The 25,149-nt window shown below is 39.4% G+C and overlaps 1 protein-coding gene across 2 annotated transcripts in view; it reads left to right on the top strand.

Moving 5' to 3' along the window:
• Nucleotides 1-23,726, top strand: part of LOC119649316 (N-acylneuraminate cytidylyltransferase A) — a 64,721-nt gene extending 40,995 nt beyond the window's left edge. The window contains exons 3-5 of one of the 2 annotated variants that reach the window (XM_038051419.1): nucleotides 22,932-23,136; nucleotides 23,176-23,360; nucleotides 23,419-23,726. In XM_038051419.1, the coding sequence (XP_037907347.1) occupies nucleotides 22,932-23,136; nucleotides 23,176-23,317 (347 nt within the window). In that variant the 3' untranslated portion in view covers nucleotides 23,318-23,360; nucleotides 23,419-23,726. The remainder of the gene's footprint in view (nucleotides 1-22,931; nucleotides 23,137-23,175; nucleotides 23,361-23,418) is intronic. The other variant, XM_038051418.1, reaches the window with a different exon arrangement.
• Nucleotides 23,727-25,149: the final 1,423 nt, after the last annotated feature.

Below are 25,149 nucleotides of genomic sequence, written 5' to 3'. Positions count from 1 at the left end.
GGCATGTCAAACACAGCTGATCGGATTTTCGTTACATCCCGCTCATGCTCAAGGGCAAAACAATTTGAAATCGTGCGTATTCGCACTGATTTCCCCCCTTGAGGGGCAAGGGGGAGTGAGGTAGCTGTCTAGTATCTAACTGTGTCATTACTGCCATCAAGGAGTGGTTGGAGAGACGACACGATGAGATTAATTATAATTTCACCCAGTTTCTCACGAGATTTGTGGAAGAAAGGAGGAATCTAGAGGAGATTCTAGGGGCAAGGGGGGGGGGGGGGGGGTGTGATAGCTGGGTAGTATCTAACTGTGCTCTGAACAACCTATTCTATCTGCGTGCTACTAAGCGATTGCGATGCTTGCTAACCCTCCTGTGCCATTCCATAACGACCCGGCTTACCCACGGTCGTTATGCTGACGCCACATTTTGCGACGGACCGACCCCATACAACAGTTCTATTCAACTTAAAGTTTCTCCCACTGTATATGGATGTACCAAGCGAGCTATGTTCAACTTTATTCGATTTTCGCTCAATCTTTCGCTCTTGGCTTCGGATGGTAGAATTTTAATAAACGTGCGGTTACGTTAATATGAAATTCTGAATTGTGTTGTCACCTTATGTATTCGATTGCAAAATTTAAGAATTCAAATTCGTTTTGCAATCAAACGATTTTGCCACCCTTGTTTCAAAGAAATCTTGGCAAATATAGGAAAACAAATTAGAAAATGAAACTATGATAACTTGCGAAAACTATAGCGGCGCCCTAAATCCAATATGGTTTAAGTTACTGCCTGGGAAGTTTGGACAGCTAATTTGACCACTATCATGCTAATGAGTGGGATCTTCAAAAGTGCCTTTAGTCTATCTTAGTTTGGGCAATAGAATGAAAACATTGAGGTGGAGAATGGAGTACACTGTTCAAAGATTTGTTGATGTAACGAATGATGGGTCGGTTTCAGTTTATTGTGGCGTCAAGGCAGAAGACGTGGGTTGCTGTTTTGAATTTTGTCATCAGCTGCGGGCCACTTACCATTAATAAGCCTCGCCGTCAAGTGTTCCGTTCGCGGTTTGCATGTAAGGGCTATTGTTGTTTGCTACGTGACTTTTCGAAGGCACTCCGCGTTGTTACTTCAAAACGAAATGTTAAATTAGCTGAGAAACAAAGAATTTTCCATTAAATCACATTACACAAATTGCATGAAGTATTTTCTGAATAATTGACTCCCCGCCTTATTTTCATCACTTCTATAGTGCAATCTAACAAAACTCTCAAAGGCCGTTATTAAAAAAAACTGTGTGTTAGGAATTATCAGCATTTTAAATTTCAACCAAATTCGAACAGACTGAAAAGCCCGCGCCATTTTGTGTGACGTCACAACTCGACTCAAGAATCTTCAACGGCCGGCAACTGGCAGTTACTCATAAAAAGATAAAACTGTCAATATTAATTTCCGTGTGAAATGCTGATGAAATATTGTTTCGTGCCTTGCTGTACAAAAAACTTCACAAAAACCTCGCAGAAAGCTTTTTTGGCCGTTCCGAAAGGAAATTTTTAAAAGAAGTGAATCACCATCGTCCGAAGGAATGCACTTTCTTTGGAGTCAGGAGGATTGTAAGGATCATTTCAATTTGAGTTAATGTTTTTTAAACGTTGACTCCAATCTTATTTGATAATATACGATTGCGTTAGAATTTTGTGTCACTATTATTCAAATTCAAATCAAGTTTTAACTAAAATAGTCCATTTCTTGCAAACTACAATTTTTAGGTACGCCGGAGCATAGACTAACAGTTTTCACAATCAATACTCGATAGATGTAATAATTAAATTTTATTAATTTTAATGAATGAGTTTAAATTAATTAAAAACTGCACCGCGTGATAACCGACTATTTACACGTTGGAGGCAGAAGAGAATCATCTCGCTTCATGTGTTTTTTTCTGCCCCTAATTCATGGCACACTTTCCTCGCTAGTCTTTCACTCCCGTGGCGAGCTCTACAAAGTGGAAAGTTCCGCGCCACCTATTTGTTCGCATTCGCAACATTCGAAATAAATTTCGAATGCTGCGAATTCTACCGCGCCACAACACTCCGCCCCCAGATTAAACCTAGGGGTTTCGGCGACTGATCCCGGAACTTCGTTCACCGCCAATCCATAAAGCGGACACGACGCTGCTTCGGGGCAGACACTGGTTTCAGTCTGGACAGAGAGACCGCCTTTTTGTTTCCACTGATCTCGAGCTGGAAGAAATGTTCTCCTCGCTCGAGAACGCGGTACGGGCCCTCATATGGAGGCTGCAGCGGCTTCCGGACGATACCCGTCCTGACCAGAACGTGCGTGCACGTGTCCAGTTCCTTGGGCGAACAGGCAGGTGTGGACGAGTGTCGGGTGGGTGGTGTGGCTTTTATGCGTCGGAGATTGTCCCTCAGCAGACGCACCAACCCCGATTCTGTGAGACCCGATCTCTTGTCGAAGACCGGATCGCTTGGGAGTCTCGGGTTCTCCCCGTATACCAGCTCCGCGGGGCTGGCAGCAAATTCCTCTCGTCGGGTTGTACGTAGGCCGAGTAGGGCCAGAGGCAAGACTTGGGACCAGGACGGATCGTCGGGTGCCATAATGGCGGCTTTCAGCGTCCGGTGTCAACGTGCTAGCATCCCATTGGATTGCGGGTGGTAGTCCGCTGGCGTTTAAAACCAAGGAGTTTGCCTAACTCGGAGAAAAGGGTGCACTCAAATTGCATTCCCTGGTCAGTGATGACCACTGAAGGGACGCCAAAGCGAGGTATCCACTCTCGACAGAGGGCTTCGGCACATGATTGCGCCGTAATGTCTTTCAGAGGTATTGCCTCAGGCCAACGACATTCATCGCTATTTGAAATAATTAAGGCTTGTTTTTTCTATTCGCTGGTAATAATTTATTAAACTTGCAAATACAGATATTTCGGGAACTACTTGTTAGCACTGATGAAGGGAATAAGTAGCTTGCTGAATATCGATATTCGCAAGCTTCATAAGTTATTATAAACGAATAGAAAAGAGAAGTCTTAATTATTTCAAATAATTTCATCGATAGAAACACCACGAAATTACACTTAGGCAATGAGCGCGCTCGGTGTCGTGAACTTGTAAGGCTCGTTAGCACAAAGCGTCGCACCTACACGTGTGTTAAGCTGGAAATACAATAAAACAAACAACCTCCAATCCGCATGCAACTTTAATGTACAATGAAGATTTCAGGTCGGCAAATTCCACGGTATATCGGGAAGGGTCGTTCTGATGAGAGATTACGCCCTTTGCAATTTGGCGGTGTTTTACATTGGTCAAGTCGCTTCCATTCATAAAAATTGAATTTAAGCCGGAAGTATGTGCACTCTTAGTTGCATTTAATATTATGATTTTTATAACATAAAATATAGTTATTTCTTCGGTTGTGTGTGTCGTTTTTTCGCCTCATTTTATAATGAAAAAAGACAATATTACCTAACACAAACACTCCTTCTCACAAGAAATAACACCGTACAACGCAATGCTCCATCGCATGCTAACCAGGCCTTTACGAGAGGAACATTTAAACAATGATAAATGCCACATCATATATAGGGCAAACTAGAAGATTAATAACAACAAAGTTCGACGAACATATAAGGGAAGCAAATCTGGCGAAAGCAAAAGGCAGACCAAAACATCCTTAAATCATTGGTAGCCAGGCACATCATCGAGGAAAAACATACAATAACGGAGGATAACCTAAGGGTAGTTAAGGAGGTTAATGACTTCCGCAAATTGGTCACATTAGAGAGTTTCATTACCCACAAAATACGGGAGGAAAAAAGAATTAACACTGATTTAGGAAAGTCAACAGCTGACTTTTTGGATTAATTAGGTAATAAAATTAACTAGTAATTAAGGTCGGGCTTTAAGTATTTAAGGACAAGCTGGTCCATAAGCAGGTCAGGTAAAAACACACTGAGGAAGAGGACAATTGGTCTTCGAAATACTGGTATATGAGAAATAAAAAACTCACTATTCGGTATTAAAAAATAAAATTTGTCTTCTTTTTTTTCATCATAAAATATAGAAAGGTGCATACGCTGCTCGCATAAACTTGGAGATTATTTGTGTACGGAGAATCGACCTGTGTTCATATTTATTGTTATGTTGAATTGAAGTAGTATACAAGTGGAAAAAATGTTTGTCGATAGCAAGTTTGAATTTTCGTAGACGTCCGTACCTTGAAATAAACTAAAAATTTATTTAACCAAGGAAATAGTAGGCCGTGGTGTACAGCCGATATCGTATGACCCTCATAAGTAAGTATGAACTTATCAGGCACTTCCTCTCTTGTGGGACAAGACTCATTCCAATTATATAAATAAATATAAAAGGAATGAGGCTATGGCGAAGCTGCTGCGGTCTTAAAAGAAATTAAATATGGAGAGTGAAGGCGAAAGTAAATATATTGTACTCCAATTATCGTCAAAAATTGGAAAATTGAAAATTGTTTCATCCCGGAGGTTAAGAGCAGGGCAGGTGAAGTTTTTGCTCCGAACAGCTGGGCATTCCAATACTTGCACTATCTAAGGAGAAGTGGAAAGCCAATATGAACTGTAGTTATTTGCCCTCTAGTGGGACAAGACTCATTCCTATTATATAAATAAATATAAAATGAATGAGGCTATCGGTAAGCTGCTGGTGATTAAAAAAATAAACCTGGAGCAACCAGTCAGGAAGTCAGGCTGAAAGTAAACATATTGAACTCCAAATATCGCCAAGAAATGAAAAAAATTCTGCATCTCGAAAGCTACGAGCAGGGGTAGATGAAGTTGGTGTTCCGAACAGCTGGGCATTCTCATACTTACACCTTCTGGGGAAAAGCCAGTGGTAAGTAAAACATCGCTCAATCAGTATTTAACTTTTTTAATTGATTGATCTTGATCGTACGGTTCGCCAATTTAATGCAGCAGCAATTTATTACCTCCAGCATTACCGTGTCTTGCTGCGTTGATATGGCGTGACCAGTTTTAGCAACTCATTAAAACAAACTTCCTCCTTTCGTAAATAGTTCTGTTTGAAATAAAAACTAATTCAAAACTTTAAACTACTACCTTCTTTTCGAACTGTTGCGTCAAGTTCTAGACAATCACTGACGTTGGTCTGGCAATGAAATATTGATCGTGTAACGTCAACTAAAGAAAACCAGATTGTGAGATTTGATGCGAAATCTGGTCGTCGCTCTGTGCATTACGTCATTGAGAACTTTTTTTCTTCCACCACTTAATGCTAGTTTCCGTTTAGACAATATAAGGGTATATTACCTAAACGAAAACTAACATTCGTTTACGTGACAAAGTGATTTCGCAGGATTCTTACTAGATGGGGAACATCAATGAACACGGAATGAATGAATGCTAAGCTTTCCAATTTGATTTTCGGTTGTATGTGATTTGTTTGAGTAGAGTGTTTTGAATATTAGAGTTTTTGCGCCTTGTAAATTTGCAAGTGCAGATTTAAAGTGAAAATTAGTGTTGAGTAGTTATCGATTTGAAAGTGGTGTCTTTGTTGGATCAATGGAAGGCGAGGGTACCCATTTTTGTGTGATTGATAATTTGTTATATAAGTTTCTTGGATTGCGTTCGTTTGCTAGCAAGGAATAAATTGGCGACAAATGTCGGTATTAAAAATTATTGAATCCCAGTATTAAATATTAAAATGGAAAGAAGTCTTGCGTTCGCAATTTTCCTAGTAAATTGTATAATGTTGTGGATTGATTCAACGGCTGAGACGTTAAAAACAAATTGTTTTGTAGGCCATGTCTGTTATTTTCTTCCGAAAATAACGTGCGGCGCACAGAAAGATTCGGCAATCGAAATAATTTTTATAAAACTGTTGAAAGGCTCCGGAAATATCTAAACATACGAGATCGATTTTACCTTTATCTGAATTCAACTTGATTTATGCTCATTGCAAATTATCAATTATAAAGCATTGTTATATAGTTTCATGCTATTCCGGTGTTTTTTAAACAATTTTTACACAAACCAGTTATCATACTAAAACTATTTTAAATATTTATTTTACTTGTTTATTTTTAAATTTTAAAAAATTTAAATTTTATTCAAATATTGGATTTAAATATATATTCACATGTAAATAGATATGTAAATTGTTATTTATATATATATTCTATGATTTTGCTGCCACTAATTATCAACGCACGCCCCGCCACTGGAGCTGGCTTAACTTTTCTTTCCCGTTGGAAGATAAGGGAAGTAGGACACAAAATGCAAGTATAAAAGGGTAAACGGTTTTGCTTTGAGAACCTATACAAACGAAAAATTTGATCTCAAAAGACACCCCCTCCCCCCAAAGTAATTAGTGGTATGTTACTATATTTTAGAAAATTATCAAAAAAATCATTTTAAAAGTACGAAATCCCACGAGCATTAAGAATTATTACTTAAACGAAACTGAGACTGATACATATCAGTCCCAGTTTCTCGAGACGATACATATATATGAATAGGAAACTTGCGCGTAGGGACCAATTCGGATAATTATACACTGGCGGCCAAAAAAAGCACAATCGAAATTATTTTCGTCGTGTAAAATGTTAGTCCTCTTTTCCATAACTATCAAAAGTAACAAGCAAATAGCTTGTTACTTTTGAAATTTTGCAACAAGGATCCGTTCACACTTCACGCCCTGAAAATGAGAGACCGAGTTTTTTAAATGTCTATTGGCAAAAGACCGAGAAAAATAGACAGAAAACCGATAAAGAGGCGTTACTACAATATTATCTGGGAAATACATTTTGCTAAGCAAACCCATTTTAGTAGCGTTTCTCTAACTTTTTCCTATTATAATATTTTTAAAACAATTAAAATAGTTATCGTTCCGATGTAGCTTAAGTACTGAGGAAGGGACTAAGTAGCTCTCGAAATACGTATTTACTAACTATTAAAATATATTGTAGTAGGAGAAAACTACCTAGTTTTATTTTTATTTAAAACAATTACTGCAAAACAATTAGTAATTAGGTAGTCCTTTAGTTTCATTCTGCATATGCGAAACTTTAAATATCGCGAAATATTCTCATTGGATTGGCGTCAGGGTTTTAGCGAGGCCAATAGAAAGTATAAATCCCGTTGCTTTCTAGGAACACCGACACTTAATAGTTCTTGATTTTTCATATTTTTAAGGTTTCGTGCGAAACAAAACCTTATTAGAATCGAGTCGATGTCTGTCTGTCCGTCTGTCTGTCTGTCCGTCTGTCTGTCTTTCTTTTTTTGAGGAGGCGGAAGTCTTCAAAAGACACTGGTCTGGACACAGCAGCATGTGGGATTTTTACCCACTAAAACCACCCCCGACTACCTCCCAGCCCCGCGGAACCACCATAAGGTATTACATCACGGGGCGGAGTCAGTCCACTCTAGCTTAATCCCATTTCTTCTATACGCGGCGCACGTGACCGCGTTTTTCTCCTTCCCTCTGCCTTTCGCAATTTATGTTGAATAGATGCGATCATGGAGTTAACCGCATCCCAATTCTCTTGATGTGCTAGCATTTTCGGCACCAGATTTTCTGGAACCAGCACCTCTCCTAGAATCTCCTCTAGATTCCTCCTTTCTTCCACAAATCTCGTGAGAAACTGGGTGAAATTATAATTAATCTCATCGTGTCGTCTCTCCAACCACTCCTTGATGGCAGTAATGACACAGTTAGATACTAGACAGCTACCTCACTCCCCCTTGCCCCTCAAGGGGGGAAATCAGTGCGAGTACACACGATTTCAAATTGTTTTGCCCTTGAGCATGAGCGAGATGTACCGAAAACCCGATCAGCTGTGTTTGACATACCGCCCGGACATGCCAATGTATTGGTGAGATTGGCAAGTTTTTGCTTATGTATAAGTCAATACGTGAAACAGCTTTTTGCTATATGCGTGAGCACGCCGTAGTACCAGAATAGCAAAAGCTCACCGATCTCTCTCTTACCAATACGACTTGACGAAGATTATGCATTTTCCTTGTTTAGCGTCTCTGATGTGTACAGATAAGCTTCTGCAAGCACATTTGCAAGTGGAGTCATTTTTGTAAGGGTACTGCCTATAGTAGATCTACTGTGGTAATGAGCCTGTGAGTCCACCGACTCTTTCGCGATCATTCCCACCTCTTGCCATCTATTTATGGATCTCTCCCTCTCAGTGTTCTTCGTCTGCAATAAGGGAGAGATTGGCTTTGCATGCTATATATTCGCCATCTCATCTGCCAAAATGTCAATCGGCATCATTCCAGAGATGACGAATGCTGCATCATCTGAGTCAGTCCTGAAGGCAGAGCATACCCTCAGAGCTGTCCTCCTGTAGACTGCATTCAGTTTGCTAGTATTAACTGACATCCGCAACGCCTTGCTCCAAACTGGGGTCGCATAGAGCATGATTGAGGTCACCACCCTGGCTATAAGCAACCTAGAGTTATGCCGTGGCCCTCCCATGTTCGGCATCATCCTCGCCAGGGCCATACTAGCAGTGGACGATCTATCGCAAAAATTCTCCACGTGTTGCTTATAACTGAGCTTCCTGTCTATCACCACCACCAAGTATTTGATGGTCGGCTTGGAAATGATGATATGATTCCCGATTCTTATACAGGCGTAGTTTCTCTTCCGGCGCTTCGTGATGAGAACCGCTTCTGTTTTTTCCTCCGCCAGTGTCAGACCTGAGCTCTCTAGCCAACTTTTAACAGCACTGATTGCTTCGCTTGAGTCAGCGTAATTCACCACTGTGGCTTCCTCCGGAAGGGGAAGATTAAGTACATCGTTGTACATGATGTTCCACAGTAGTGGGCCCAATACGGAACCCTGCGGGACACCCGCGGAAACGACATACTCCTGCGGTCCATCATCAGTGTCGTACCAGAGTTAAATAACTATCGACAATTGCGGCGAGATAGGCGGGAATACCAACCTTCGCTAGGGATTTCCGAATTAGATTCCAATTGGACGAATTGAATGCATTTTCCACGTCCAGGGTTACCACCACGCAATATTTGCTGGTACTACTCGTTCTGTGGATTGCATCTTCGGCCAAGCCAGTAACCAATTTGATGCCAACAATGGTTGATTTGGCTTTACGGAACCCATACTGCCGATCTGAAAGGCCGCCTTGGCTCTCAACTACCGGGAGTAATCTATTATAGTTTATCCGCTCTAACATTTTCTCCAACGTGTCCAAAAGACATATGGGTCGGCATGAGGATGGTTCACCTGGAGATTTACCAGGCTTAGGCAGAAGCACCAACTTCTGCCGCTTCCATACCGCTCGAAATATTTCCTTGGACATGCACGCTTCGAACAACTCAGCGAACATGTCCGGCCTGGATTTCACGGCAAGCTTAAGGGGCTTATTCGATACTCCGTCCAGACGCGGAGCTTTATTGTCTCCTATTCTGCCGCAGATCTCCAGCAGATCGTCTCTGGTGACTGGAGGAATTGTCGTCTCATTCAGAGGTGGTTGGAATATGTCGGTGCTCTCCTCTTGCTGAGGGAATAACCCCTGGATGATTTTCAGCAAGAGGGTGGGACACGTGATCTGCGGAGATAAACGGCCTCTGAATCGTCCCATTACGATTCTATAAGCACTCCCCCACGGGTTTATGTCCGCTTCTGAGCAGAGCTCCTTTATAGGCGCACTCTTTTTGCTCCTGATCGACTCTACCTACCGCCCTCTGAGCCGCTCTTCAGGCTCGGTGGCAGACTGATCGAAGGCAGGTCAGTTTATCATTCAACCAGTAGTTTGGTCTTCTACTGGCGAATGAGCACCTCCTAGGCATGGACGTGTCACATGCTTTGGCGATGCATTGTGCTAGATGGACGGCTCTTTCCATAGAGGCGCCTGCTTTATCAGGTTGATCTAACCACACCTCTATGAAGGTCTGCTCATCCAAAGATTTTGCAGACCAGCCTGAAATCTTTCTCGGTTTCGGGCATGATAGCTCTTTGCCCTGTGGCTCGACACATGTCGCAAAGAAGATTGCCTGGTGATCGCTGTGGGTGTAGCGTTCGCTAATGCACCAGGACATACCACGTGCCAGCGCAGGGCTGACAAAGGTCAGGTCTACAACCGAGCCTGACCCCCATTTTCTGAAAGGTATTTACAACACCTTTGTTAGCCAAGAGCATGTCCATCTGCGGAAAAGCTTCTAATAAACTGCGCCCCCTAGCATTTGATTCTCTGCTACCCCACTCTAGGGCCCAAGCATTGAAATCACCAGCAATCACCTTTGGACTTCGTCCCCTTGCGTCGAGAACCAGATTATCAAGCATTTGCTCAAATTCAGACAGTGTCAAACTTGGTAGAGCGTAGCAGCTGTATATATGATATATACACCACTTATTTTCGCCCACACAAAGCCACTGGCTGCCTGACTTGCAGTACATTGTATGGCCTGTCGATCGCAAGCCCATATCGCCGCTCCACCAGTCGAATCTGTGACCTATATGCCACCGTGACGGTTTCTATACGGTTCACTTATGATGGCAACTTCCATCTCAGATTCGAACGTGGTCTGATCAAGTAAATCCTGAGCGACCCTGCAATGATTGAGGTTTATTTGAATAAACCTCATTTTCTCATTGCAGTGAGCGCCTTCCTAAATTCCGGATGTTTGCTACTTCCGGCAATGTGCCGGTTATCCTGTCCCTCTTTTGCTTCGCACAATAGGCATTTGGGGTCCCTATTGCACTCTCTGGCAATATGGCCTTTCTCCCCACACCTTCTGCATCGATCGGATCGATCAATGCTGCTGGTGCATGCCTTCGCGAAGTGCCCAAACATGAGGAATTTAAAGCACCCCTTTAGTGAAGTTTGTTCTCTTAAACGGCAGACAACCCATCCAATCCGAACCCTTCTGGCAGCTAACAACATCTGCGCTGCCTCCGGTGGTACTCGAATTGTGGCCGTTTGAGTGCCACCATTCTGTCTCTGTCTGTCTGTCTCTCTGCCACAGCCGATTTATTCGGAAACGGCTGGACCGATTCTCACGAAACTTGGTGGGAGCATGTGATCTGGTGTTCCCTTTACATACAGCAAGTAGCGCCATGTTATAATAAATTTAAGGGGGGGGCTCCCCATACATGTGAATGGAGGGTGCAACATTTTTTTTCATAAAATGTGGCCATGTGGGGTTTGATACCCCAGGTTCAATTAGTACTTTCCGAAAGTGGCTCTATATTTGATATCGGGTGAAATATAGGGGAGGGGGGGTCAAAATATGACCCCCAAAAAGTGTAACAGGTCTCGTTTTCAGAACCTATCCAACAGAAAAATCTGAAAAAAATCATAGTGGTGCATCTCTACGAAATCTAGGCCTCAAAATACGGTTCCGATATCTGCGCTAATAAAGTTAATAATAGCATATTTCCACATTTTAGAAATTTACTCGGCAACCACCTCATGTTCATTCCAGAAGTACAAAATTGGGTATCGGGGTAAGAGATAACATAAATCCAACTATCATTAACAAAGTTATAGGGGGTGAAACTTTGCCGTTTTTGGTGAATTTCGTGCATTCTAAAACATGCATGACGTCATCATCACATATCAATTCGCAAATACCACACCCAAGCGAGTCCGTATAAATGAGGTCGCAAAGAACTATTTTGTTTCAGTTTTTCAGCCATTTATATATAAATATCAATTACTCCAAACTGGCATGTGTGTATATAAGTTAATAAATCGGAAAGTCGAACGATTAAAAAAATACAATTTTTATTACACTTCCCTTCGTGATTGATACAAAACTGAACTACTCCTAATACAATAACTGTTTAAATATGTTTTGAATTGCCTAATATGCAATTAGTATTTCACCTATGCAATTGTGCATTTTAATGTTAGTTGATGGCGATGACCCGGACATCTGCTGACCCAGGTGCGGTTGCGCGTGTAGCTTATTCCGGCTGATTTTTGACCTGAGTTCAATAACTTCGATCGCTCGTGTATGAAATGATATCGTGTGCGATAACTCCTCCCTCCTTAGATGCTGACGTCCTCGTCAGTTAAAAATGGTTGTTGTAGGGATGTTGGACCATTGGAGGTTGGTTTTGCAGGTATTGAAGTATACTTGGAACTGAAATGTTGATCATATCTGGAGATGGTAAGTTTATCTGTGGTTGTTGTTCCTTTGGTTCAATTTCGATTTTTAGATGTTCTTTATCTCTGATTACTGTTTTGGAATAGATTTTAAGAGATATTATGATAAATATAAAAGAAATTGTGGCCATAAGTCCGTAATTAGTCCATTTGTCACGTTTGTTTTCAGCTTCTAATAGTCTTATTTCATCTGTATTCTGAATACTCAGTTCCTTCATCATTTCGAGAGATAGTATTTCCCGATATTGCTGTTCTCGTGGCGTTGGTTGTAAGATGGCCGGGAGAGCTTCAATGCTTGTTACTTCTTGAGATGAAAGGGATCGATTATTAATTGTTATAGTAACGTTGCTAAATTTTATAACAAATGTCCCATTAAGTTCCCGGTTGGTTTGATCAATATTTAAGGTTCCTTTGAAATCATTTACCAAAATCATATCTGGTGCGATTTGCTCGATGGTCGGTATGTGCTGATTACTAATCTTGTTACAATGTGAATTTAAACTTTGCAAAATTTTAGAGATGCAAGATGAATTACTTATGTCATTTACATATATTTGATTGCAAATTGCCAAATTATTAAAAGTTTTACATTTTTATGAAATGCTATAAATTTGTTTTTGATTCTTTAATACAAAATCTTGCGGTATCTCAACAATTACATTTTTATTCTTGACAGGCTTTATTCTAATTTTTTCATATGTTTGTTCCGTCGTTATTGGAATGTTAACAATATATAAAAGTGAGGAGTGATTAGTTATAATTTTAACATTTGAAAATTCTAATGCTTCTTCTGGTGAAGCATATGGAAGTTTTTCTTTATCCAGGATTTGAGTAGCTAATTTAATTCTTTTTGCGAAAGCATTAACGTATTTATAGTTCCAATTTTTGCAAAACTAATGGCGTATTTAATATTTAAAAGTTCTTCTTTGATTAACTTCAATTTATATTGTAAACTACTCAAGTGTTCATTTCTAAAGTTTTCGTTTGTTTGTACACATTTTTCTATCTTGTTTGATATTAAAGTAAGGTTGTTCAATCGATCAGTTAAAGATTTATTTATGATTACCTGCTGGTTGTTGTTTTTTAAGACACTGTTCATTTTATCTTGAATAGTTATGAAGTCTTCGTGGTCGGGGTTACCAGCTACCCATTTCCAAGCCGTACCAATAAAATTTAAGGATCTTTTTTCTATTTTCGGTTTTAAATTGCTTAAAACTTCTTAAGTTTGTAATAGTTCATGGGAAAGGTAAGGATATAATGGATCGTTTTTAAATGCGTCAGTATTGAGAGTAGTTGCTATGTCCGAAGTCACTTTTTCATACTGGTCCAAGTCGGCGTCATGAATGATTTTAAAATTTCCTGTTGTTATTTTCGCTAGTCCTTCCTTTATTGTTATTATTTGTGAGTTCGTATAGTCTAGTATTTGTACTTTGCCAAAAGCTAAGCCAAAGGTCAGTCTGGAAAGAGAATTAATTTTTTATATGACTTTTGTCAACAACCTTGCCAGATTCTGTTAATACAGTTGTGTGTCTATCTTCTTTCACTATCTCTTGTCGATATCGAGGAGTTAGCTTTGAACCTAACCTTTTGTTCATCTTAACATAAATACTTTCCCCAATTTCATAAGTTTTCATTGGTAGCCTCTTCTTATTATGTTGTTCTATGTCTTTTTGCTGTTTATTTTTCAATTTCTCTATATTGTTGGTACGAATTTTTTCTAAATCTTCAGGATTGGCTCGATTTATTTTGCCAAGGAATAACTCTGCGGGCTTCTTTCCCGTTGTGGAATGTATGGTCAGATCATACACTGCTTTTTCTAAAAGTTCTTGAAAGGATTGTCTAGGCTGCCCTTCTCTTAAGCATCTCATGATTTCAGTTAAGGTGGAATGTGGACGTTCAATTTGTCCATTAACTTCACTTTTATATGGAGGTGTTTTATAAACTTTTATTTGTAACTCATCTTCCATCATGTTTGTTAAGGAAATAGATCTCAATGCGCCTTCGTTGTCTATGACAACATTTTCAGGAATACAAAATGAAAATAGAATGTCTCGAAGAGGTTGCCTGATATCCTGCGCTGATCTCGATTGTAAGATTTGAGTTTTAATGAACTTTGTAAATTTATCTATAGCCGTTAAAACCAAGTGTTTTTCGGTAGAGAAAATGTCTATGTGGACGGTATGTCCGGGATAGTTCGGAATGGGAATTGCATTTATGTGTGGTTTGTTAGGATGCCGATCATATTTATTTGCCTTGCAGATCGAGCATTGATTTACCAGTTTTTTGATTTTTGCGGACATTCTAGGGAAATAAAAGTTTTCTAGTATTTGAAGGCGGTTCTTCTCAGCATTCCGATGAGCTCTTCGATGAGTGAGAATAATCTTTTCTTCTTGCTCAACCTCATTTGGAATGTCTTCAACAAATTTTTGTGCGTACCTAATTTTATAGCTATTAAAATGGTGCGGGTATATTTCTTGTATACGTCCCATAGTCCGTTCGTCACAGAGAATAGAGAAAGTATTTGGATTGAGATATCTTTTAAAAATATTTATCAAATCCTGTTCAGTGTAATGTCGTTGTATAAATGTATGTCTTGTATAATTGTCAAATGGGTTATTAATTTTATAGCTCTGTTCATCCCCAATTTTCAGGATAAGCTGTGTTCTAAATGCATTAATTGGAGTCTCAACAGAAGGGATTAAATTATGGGAAGAGCTTTCGTCACTGTGCTCAGTGGGTGTCATAGAATTAATTTCGGATAATTTAGGTGGTCTTGATAGGGAATCGGCGACAACGTTAGCCTTACCCGGTTCATATTGCAATTCGTAATTGTATTCCTCTAATATCGATTTCCAGCGTTTTAACTTGCTGTTAGTGTTTTTGTTGCTTAACGCATAAGTCAAGGGCTGATGATCCGTGTAGATCTTGATTTTTCGAGAACCGTATAAAAAGTTACGAAGGGATTTTAGGGACCAAATAATCGCTAGCATTTCTTTCTCATTAGTAGCGTAGCTTTCCTCAGTCTTATTAAGAGTTCTGGATAAAAATGAAACAGGTTTGCCGTTTTGCGAGAGGACAGCCCCAATCCGTTGTGAGTTCGGACCCTTTTTCGAAGTTCGGATGCGAGAGAATAACATCTTCTGATATAAGAGAGTTTTTAAGTTTATTAAAGGCTTCCATTGCGTTTCTATTAAGGGAAATTAATGTTTTTCTTTCCCCAAGACTATGATCTTGCCAGTCCTCATGTATTCCTCGGAAACTTGGGTTCTTAGCAAGAAAAATTGCGAACTCTTGGCCGCGTTCGAGAGAAGAATCCTCCGAAGAATTTTTGGCCCCCTACATGAGGATGGACGATTCCGTAGCCTACACAATGACGAAATCTATGAGCGATACCATGACCGTCCGGTTGTGGATAAAATCCGGCTCAATAGGTTACGGTGGGCGGGTCACTTAATCCGTATGGATGAAGATGATCCCACCCGGAAAGTCTATAAAGGCAATATCTATGGTAGGAAAAGAAGACGAGGCAGACCCTGCCTAAGATGGAGCGATGGCGTGGGCCAGGACGCCAGACAGCTTTTAGGGATATCGAATTGGTGGACCTCGGCGCAAAACCGGGATGTCTGGAGTTCCTTATTAAGGCAGGCCTAGACCGGATACCGGTTGTTGCGCCGTTGATGATGATGATGATGATGATGATGAATGTTTTTCTTGAAGAATTCTTAGATACTCGTCCATCCTCCCCTCTTAAGAGTGACGTTAGAGGTTTCGCCAACTTCGCATAATCGCTTATAAACCGTCGATAATATCCTGACATTCCCAGGAATGAACGGAGGTCTTTAAGAGTTCTGGGTGGTGGGAAATTTGCAATGGCTTCAACCTTCTTAGGATTGGTTTTAATACCCTCGGCGCTTACTATAAAACCTAAAAACTCAACTTCAGTTTTAAGGAACTCGCATTTATCAAGTTGAATTTTTACATTTGTCTTTTCAAGTGTCTCGAATACCAATTGGAGATTCTTGAAATGTTCCTCTTCAGTTCTGCCGAAGATTATAATATCGTCTAGGTAAATAAGACAACGTACGCCGATATGTTCCCTGAGTATGTCATCTAAGGCTCTCTGAAAGTTTGCTGGACCGTTTTTTACTCCCATAGGAAGTCGGAGAAATTCATATTTCCCATTGTTAACCGAAAATGCGGTTTTTTCTATGTCTTGTTCTCTTAACAGTATTTGAAAAAAACCACTCTCTAAATCAAGTACAGTAAAGAAGTTATTTTCACCTAAGTTTGCAAGAACCTCATTGGTTTCTGGTAAGGAGTACGTGTCTGGTATTGTGATTGCGTTCAATTTCTTGTAATCAATTACTATACGAAATTTCCTGTTACCAGATTCGTCTGCTTTTTTTGGAACAATCCACACTAGTGAATTGTACGGCGACTTTGATGGTCTAATAATTCCATCGACTAGAAGTTTATTTATCTCTTTTTCAACTTCCTTTTTTAGGGCCATGGGGTAAGGAAATTGTTTACTGTAGACAGGCTCGTTTGAGGTAGTGCGGATTTCTCCCTTAACACCTGTTACGAATGTCGATTTATCATCTGGTCCTGAAAGGAGACCTTGATGTTTTCTCAAAATAGATTCTAGTCTAGTTTTCTGGCTTTCATTCAGATGGGATGTTCTTATATTATTCACTGATTCGGATACATATTGTTGAAGAGGAATTTTTACATTATTTTTTATGGTCATATACTTCTCATTCGTATGAATGACTGCTCCTAATGATTTTAGGCAGTCGTTTCCTATTATTCCTGCAAAGGTTTCAAGTGTAGGTAAAATAAAGAATTTTAACTTTTCCATGTCATGACCAAATATATCGATAAATGCATGGTGTGTAATTCTAACTTTTCCTCCTACAGAGTTAGCAATGAACGCAATTTTGTTTTTAATGGGAGCTCTAATAAATTGAGGGTGCATGTAGTTCTTATTAGATCCCGTATCAACAAGAAATTTAAGTTTTTCCCCGCTCTTCGTCGCATGTTCAATGTATGGGAGCGAAGAGCTGCTTAATCTAAAAAAGGATGTTGTACTATTTCTCCTTCCTCTAACTCGTCTTCATTGGGAACTTCAAGGGGTGCTGTATCTTGGAAAGCTTCTGGAGGCGGGAAGGGTACGGTTTCTTCTAATGAGAGGTATTCGCGTAAAGCCTCATCTGAGCTCACACTATTATGGTACATGGTCTCCTCGAGCACTTCGGGCATTATATTAAAAGCTTGTGTATGATAGTTTCTTTGCTGTTTGTTCTTGAAATCTGGCTGCTGGCCTGATTCCCGTTTAACTGGAAATTGGCGACCACGTTTGGTCTATTCTGATAGATTACAGCTCGACTTCTTATGGACTGGTCTACGTCCATAGGCTCATATCTACGTGGCTTTGGTGGTAGTTGCCAATAGTTCGGATATTGTGGTACATTTGGTCTTACTACCTGAGGACCTTGAGGCTGCTGTCGTGCAGTAAATTGGGGTATCTGGGAGGGTTGGGGGTCATGTAGTAAGGCAGGGTAGAATTCCCGTTTGGGATATCTATTGACCTGATACTGGGATAATGGATGATTATTTCTCTTAGGAGGAAGAGGTGGAGTTTGGAAGAAGTTTTTACGCATGGTACTTTGTGATCCATGAGCGTGTTGGGTACGATAGTTAACATTCTGCAACTTCTGGCAGAGCTGCAAGGCCTGTGGGAGGTCGGTTGGTCCGCTAATACTCAGAAGTGTTGGTAAATCACCATTCAATCTCCTTACGAATGTATCTAATGCCTTACTGCGATAAGATTGCGTCATATTTTGCAAAGATTCTGGACCCATATCCATGCAGGATAATTTATTTAAAATAAGGGATAGGTGATGATAAACATTTTGGTAAAATTCGTGAATAGAACTGTTCCCCTGGACAAGAGTTGTCATTTGGTACTCCAGCGTGCCTACGTCTCGTCTATCAGCATAGTGTAACGTCAAACACTTTGCAATTTTATCCCAGTTGAGGGGAGTGTTGTATGATTCAAGGGCTGTATCTGCCTCTCCTACAATTTTATTCCTTATTACCGAAAGGATCCCGTAATACTTAGGGGTACCCTTCAGATGTTCATAAATTGCCAGAATGCGTTCTACGCTCTTCTTCCAGGAACTGAATTCCCCTGGTTTCCCGGAGAAATCCCTCAGGCTTTTAACTATATCTGGGACCTTATCCATATCGGATAAATTGCCTTCATTATTTACGTTCACTGGTATGTCCACATCATTATTTATATCCCCAACAGGATTAATTATTTCATTTATTATATGTCTTCCCTCTGTTCGTAATGTCTCAATAACTAGCCTAGATCCAAGGAGAGCCAAGTTGTCAAGGGGTATATTTGCATTGGGTTGGGGGGGATTTGGGTTAGGTGGGTGAGGAGAAACCATTTCTGCATTCTCATTCCCTTGTAATCGCGGAGGATGAATTAAATTGTTTCGATTTGCCATATTTTCACGATTCCGGCGATTTCTAAAATTTCTTAGTGAGATCAGTTTAAAATTTTTCGAAAAAACAAACAATAGCTGATATTCCCGATCACAAAGTTAACATCGACTTTAAAATAGGAATCTGATAACTTTCACTTTGATAAATTGATCTGATAAATTCCACTTTCTTGCTTTAAACTTTGATATAAGTTAATAACTTTCAATTTCTTATTATTTTCTTTCTTTAGTATGAACTACTCACTTTAAAATTTGATTTCCTCTAACAGATCATTTGCAATTATTCAATCTTGTTTTACTTTACCTCTGATAAAATTCAAATATTCACTCTACATTAGTAATCCTGGACTTACATAAAAAATTTCTAAGAATCATTCCAATAATCGACTTACATTGATATTATGATGGGCTGCATTCTTTTTTTACTCTGCCAAGATCAACTCAATTTGCACTTCACACCGATTAATTATCACTTTTTATTTCCTTGGTTTGGACCGCGATCTTGCGTTAAGGGTGGCTGCCAATATTCCAATTGACTCCGGTTTGCTCTCTTAGCTACTGCGGGGCCTCTTTTCCCTTAAAATACACTCCGAATACTCGATTTGGGTAAATCGCGATAGTTTTTAACGATTGGAAAATGGACCGACTTGGTTATCGTACGAGTACCGATTTTCCACTATTAGTAACTGGTTATACTAAACAACTATCAATTTCGGATATGTCGCAAAGCGGTCCCTGCTCGGGCGCCAGTTAATAAATCGGAAAGTCGAACGATTAAAAAAATACAATTTTTATTACACTTCCCTTCGTGATTGATACAAAACTGAACTACTCCTAATACAATAACTGTTTAAATATGTTTTAAATTGCCTAATATGCAATTAGTATTTCACCTATGCAATTGTGCATTTTAATGTTAGTTGATGGCGATGACCCAGACATCTGCTGACACAGGTGCGGTTGCGCGTGTAGCTTATTCCGGCTGATGTTTGACCTGAGTTCAATAACTTCGATCGCTCGTGTATGAAATGATATCGTGTGCGATAACTTATATAATAGGTATATAGTATATGCGTGCTAATGAAGTTTCCGGGTAGTGATAATTAAGATAGATATATTTGTACAATAAATCAGCGATATTTAATATACGTGCTATATATGTACATATGTATGCTTTTGTACACGAAGTTAATCGGAAATATGGGCACGATCAATTTATATACGTGCATATATATGTATAGTATTCGGGAATAGGCAGTTTGTTTTTTTAGGGTGAGGATATTATCTATGGCTGTAATATGTACGTATGTGTTGTAGTTTTGAAAAAATATGAAGGATTGTGTTGGATTTGTAGCTATATAGGGAAAGAAAAATGTGCGTTGAGGTTTCTTACATAAGATGAACACAAAACCTTTATACCCGAAGCGTCAGCTTCCGGTATTCCGACGGAGCGAAGGTACACAAAAGGTGACCGAAAGTGGGTACAGGCGGAAACACGGCATGAGTCCGAATTATATCCAAGTATTCAGGCCCAAACTAGGCCGAAGCTAAATTTTTTTTGTTTGAGGATTGAGGGAGTCATAAGTCTGCATCCAGTTGATGCCGGACCGGACCTACACCTCTTTTTTGAGCTAAATACCCGAAAATTCAAAAAATTACTGAGAGAACAAAAGCATTGTGCATGTTCAATATTTCACATTTTCGATGGCCAATGCGATTATCGCCGTTTTTGTTCGGAACTAAGTTATTTCATTTTGCATTTAAGCATTTTGTTTTTAAGGTTTTGTGTAAAACGAAACCTTATTAAAATCGTTTTACTGTCTGTCCGTCACACGCATTTTTCTCGGAAACGGTTATAGTGATTAATACCAAGGAAAGGTGGGAACTGTGAACGCTCACGCTTACAGTGAGTTACATCATTTTACGTCCAATTTAAGGGGAGGTCCCCAAATATAGTCATATGGGGTATCAAATGAAAGGTCTCGATTAGTACTTTCCGAAGCCGGTGTTAGTTTTGAAGTTTGTTATTGGATAGGTGGGGAGTGCATTCTCAAAAACTACCCAATCGAATAATCTGAAAAAGTTAATAATAGTATATTGCTATAATTTTTTGTAATTGGCTGCAAGTTCATCCTAGCACCACGAAATTTTGTAGTAAGGTAGGCATGATGCTACCAAGTTTGATGAAAATCGCATTATTACTAACAAAGTCATAATAGGTCAAAGTTGTCGTTTCTTTACAAATTCAAGACTATGAATGTCCCGAAAGTGGATACTCTCACATAATATATACTATATTAGGTGCTACGCATTAATGGGGCTTTATATAAGAAATACACAAAACCTTTCATACTTGAAGCGTCCAGCTTCCGGTTTTCCGACTTGATTCTAAATGCCCAAGGATTCAATTTACAAACGATATATGCAAGAACCATCAAGCAGGTAGGCATCGTGCAATTGTAATTTAAATCTATTTTATTGGGCGAATTTCCCCTTCTTGGAAACAAAATTTTTGTTTGGCCGCTACTCTATATTTATGTATTCATGTATGAGTGATATTGACTTTTGTGTATGAAATAAAGCGGAAATATTCAGGTGCATACTATCAGTCTACATGCGTACATATATGCCCCTTCACAAAATTATAAGTCCACCCTATTTTTAGAAATTTTTTAACTGATTTTGGGTTTTTGTTTATTGAGATACTTTACTAGTGCATAAAGCAAAATTATGAGCTTTTTTGTGAAAGTGACGTCCACAATTCTTTTTCGGTTTAAGATATTCGTTATTGTGTTGAACTGCCTGGTATTGGTGTTGTTGTTGTGTTAGTGTTTCGTCCTGCATAAGATGGGACGACGTAAACTTCTCAGTGAAACACAACTGAGATTTTGGCTGTCGTAAATATCGGTGGATAATGAAACAAATTTGGCGTAATTATGATATTGTCAATAACATTACAAACCATACAGTAATTACTTGTTCAAACAGCATTCAGCTCAACAACACACACGCGGTGAATGTTGCATTATGAACGCATGGTCCAATTCGACAGCTCCCTGTAACGAAATTAATGCGAATTCCGAACTCGATATGCTGTTTGAGACAGTAAGAGTGATTATAAAAGATCCAAAAAGTTGAAAGCATGAATTGCGGAAAAAATGCAGAATATTTTCGTGTTGTAACGCCTGTGGTGACACTCTTATGGTTTGGTTTGCTATTTGTATGCAGGTTTTTCTCCGGCTCGAACCGACAAGTACGCATCTATGACCTTTTCGATGCTTCCTTATTTCCACTTTTAGGGGAACAAAATTATGTTTCAGTTGCCTTTCAGAAGGATAATAACACCATCCGTTTACCAAATGCTACTAACCATTGGTTTCAAGCTGCTGCTGCTGTACTAAATTGACCAGTGTAGTTTCTGCTCTAAATCTCATTGAGAAGAATTGGACAATCCATGTTAAATGTGTCTGCGCTAATTATGTTCAAACCCAAACAATTTAAGAGTTTAAAATCTCAATTTTGTTTACTTGGGGTGAGTTAGACAATAATTTGTTTCAAAGTTTAGTCCGTTTAATGGATAACGAGCATTTAACCAAAAAATAGATGTTACCCATTATCAAATTTAACTTTCATTATTTTTTTTCTGAATATTATAAAAATAAATGATTGTTTTGCAAAGTGGACGTATATTTTTGTGAAGGGAGGTTTTCCAAAATGCATTTTTTTTTATAATAATCTTGTTGTAATGTGATTAACGTATACAAAATTGGCAAATACCTTAATTAAATCTCATAAATAAAAGAAATTAGTATAACAATTTTCAAAAGATAAGGTGGACGTATCATTTTGAAGAATATTGTATATATGTGTGCAGCAGTAAGTGGTAATGGACAATGTTTGTTTGCTTAGGATGATGAGCTTGCAAATCCATGAAGAAACATTTTGAATGTTTAGCTATTTACGAATTGTACATTGAAAATTTCGCACATAACAAAAGCACAAAACTGCTTTGTAATTAACGGGTGCTTTGCCTAAAAGGAAGGATCCGTGCATTAAAAATGTAGGAGAACTAATCTTATTCACAACATGCTATAAATATCTTTTGATGGTATTCCTACCATTGCCAAGCCTTGTGAATATTTATTTAACAATTTTTAAGTGAAATGCATGTAGTACAGACCAAACATGCACGTTTGTTTCCACTAAACCTTTCGAATAATACATACATAGATATGTCATAACATGATGGCGTTTACATTTCGCAGATGGGGCGAAGGTACACAAAAGGTTGGAAAATTTAGCACAGGATACCACACCTTCAATAGAAGCTGTACAAGATTTTATACAAGGTCATCCAAATGTAAACTCCGTCGCTCTATTCCAATGTACTTCGGTTTTTTTACGAACAAAATATATCCACGAAGCCTGCCGAACATTCCAAAACGCTGATTGTGTGTTTGCGTCAACTAGGTACAAACAAATGCTAATTCCACCCACATATCTTAAAAGATTTATTCTAGGGATTTTAAGCTACGATGGGTTTTTGATTCCGAAGGTAAATATATTAAACCAGTTAATTTCGATCCACTGGATAGACCCAGACGTCAGGACTGGCATGGAGAACTGGTGGAAACTGGAATGTTCTATTTAACGAAACGGGAGTTATTGCTGGACGGCACATTTCAGAACGACAGGTAAACACTTAAATTTATCCCTTTGTTCCTGGAGTATACCAATAACTTTTCATTTCAGGTGTAAGGTAGTTGTCATTGATAAAGATGACGCTTTAGAATTAGATGACTTTAACGATTTAAAATATGCTCGATATCTTCTAGAATAATACAAACAAAGTCATTTGTATTTTTTTATTCCAAAAGAATATTGCTAATAAATAGACTATTGTCTTTCTTGAATGACACCTTGTGTTATTTTTCTTATATTAGAAATTGTTTCTCGAACAAATGCGATCTGTAGGCAGAAGTATAATTTTGTAATATTTCCTGAAACCCCTTGATTTGAGAGGTAATTCTTACAACAGTATTTGACTGATCTAAATGGCTGGGGGAGAGGTTCGACAAGCACACAAACTGTAATTGTCTGATAATTCCCACGCAGGAGTGGTTGTGAATGAATTATAAGCTGTTTTTCGCGTAGCGCTCGCGAACCTCGCAAAGGCCACGATTTGGCATAAGGGATAATATAAGGCATAACTTTGGGAAGCTTGAATGAAATCCAACTATTATTAACAAAGTTATTGGTGTTGAAAATTTATCGCACTCTAAGACGTGTATGATGTCATCAGTGAAGTTATATGAACGGTGGAATCCATAGGGGCATTTCAATTTCCCTTTTTTAACTTTTTAAAAGTTTTGTGCAAAACAAAACCTTATTAAAATCGGTTTACTGTCTGTCTGTCTTTTTTTCTTTGGCTGGGGGGAAATCCATCATGGATACGCATCTGGAATCTAGGACACGCATGCCGGATTCTTAACGACTAAAACCTCCCATATTTTTTCCACACTCTCCCCGTGGGACCACTGTTTCGGTATTCCTTCGCGGGGCTGTTCAGTTCTTAGCTGTTCACTCTAAACGAGCTGCTATCGCTTTGCGTGGCGTTAATTGCAGTAACTTCCCTTCTATGTCTCCGTTGTACTTCTGCTGCTTTTAGTTGCTGGTGGATCCGGTTCATCAGTGCAACTACCGCGTCCCATGCTCTATTTGATTGCACCATATACCTTATCAGATTTTCCACCGTTAAACGGGTATTTAGCTCTATTTCAAGCTTTCTCCTTGAGCTTTGAAATCTCGTGCAGGCGAAGAAATCGTCTTCTGCATTTGCGGTTGTACCTTCATATGTAGGACAATCGGACGATTCATCTAGGCCGAACCTATAGAGGTAACTCCCATATCACCGTGTCCGGTTAAGAACTGAGTCAGATCGTAACTTGTCTCACCGTGGTTCCGCATAGTCCACATGCTTATGTCTGGGATAAGCCTGGGTGTCCACCGGTCATTCTCTGCCAGGTTCCATGCTGTTTGCCATGCAGTCAGTGATCGCAAACGCTCACTTTGCTTGTTTAGGCTCGCTTCCTTATTTTCGTACAGACGACTTGCCTCATCGGTTAGAATATCTACCGGGATCGTCCCCGCAATCACGCATGCTGCCTCATAAGATGTGGTTTGGCAAGGGCAACATGTTCGTAGAGTGTTTAATCGATATGCAGTCTGAAGCTGTCTGCGATTTTCTCCGATTTTTATCGCCGACGCCCACACTGGTGCCACGTATGAAAGCAAGCTGACGACTCGCGATAAAAGTAAGCATCGACTATGCTTCGGGCCGCCTACATTTAGAAGCATTCTTACCAGTGTTGAGCTTATAGTCACCGCTTTCTGCCCAGTAAGCTTTAAATGGGGTTTAAAGTTCAGCTTGGAGTCGAATATTACTCCCAAGTATTTCAGCGATGGCTAAGAACTAACAACATG

The sequence above is a fragment of the Hermetia illucens genome, chromosome 2 (genome assembly GCF_905115235.1).
Source record: "Hermetia illucens chromosome 2, iHerIll2.2.curated.20191125, whole genome shotgun sequence".
Classification (NCBI taxonomy): Eukaryota; Metazoa; Arthropoda; class Insecta; order Diptera; family Stratiomyidae; genus Hermetia; species Hermetia illucens.
Note: the sequence above shows the minus strand (reverse complement) of the source record. Positions and strands in the feature narration are given on the sequence as shown.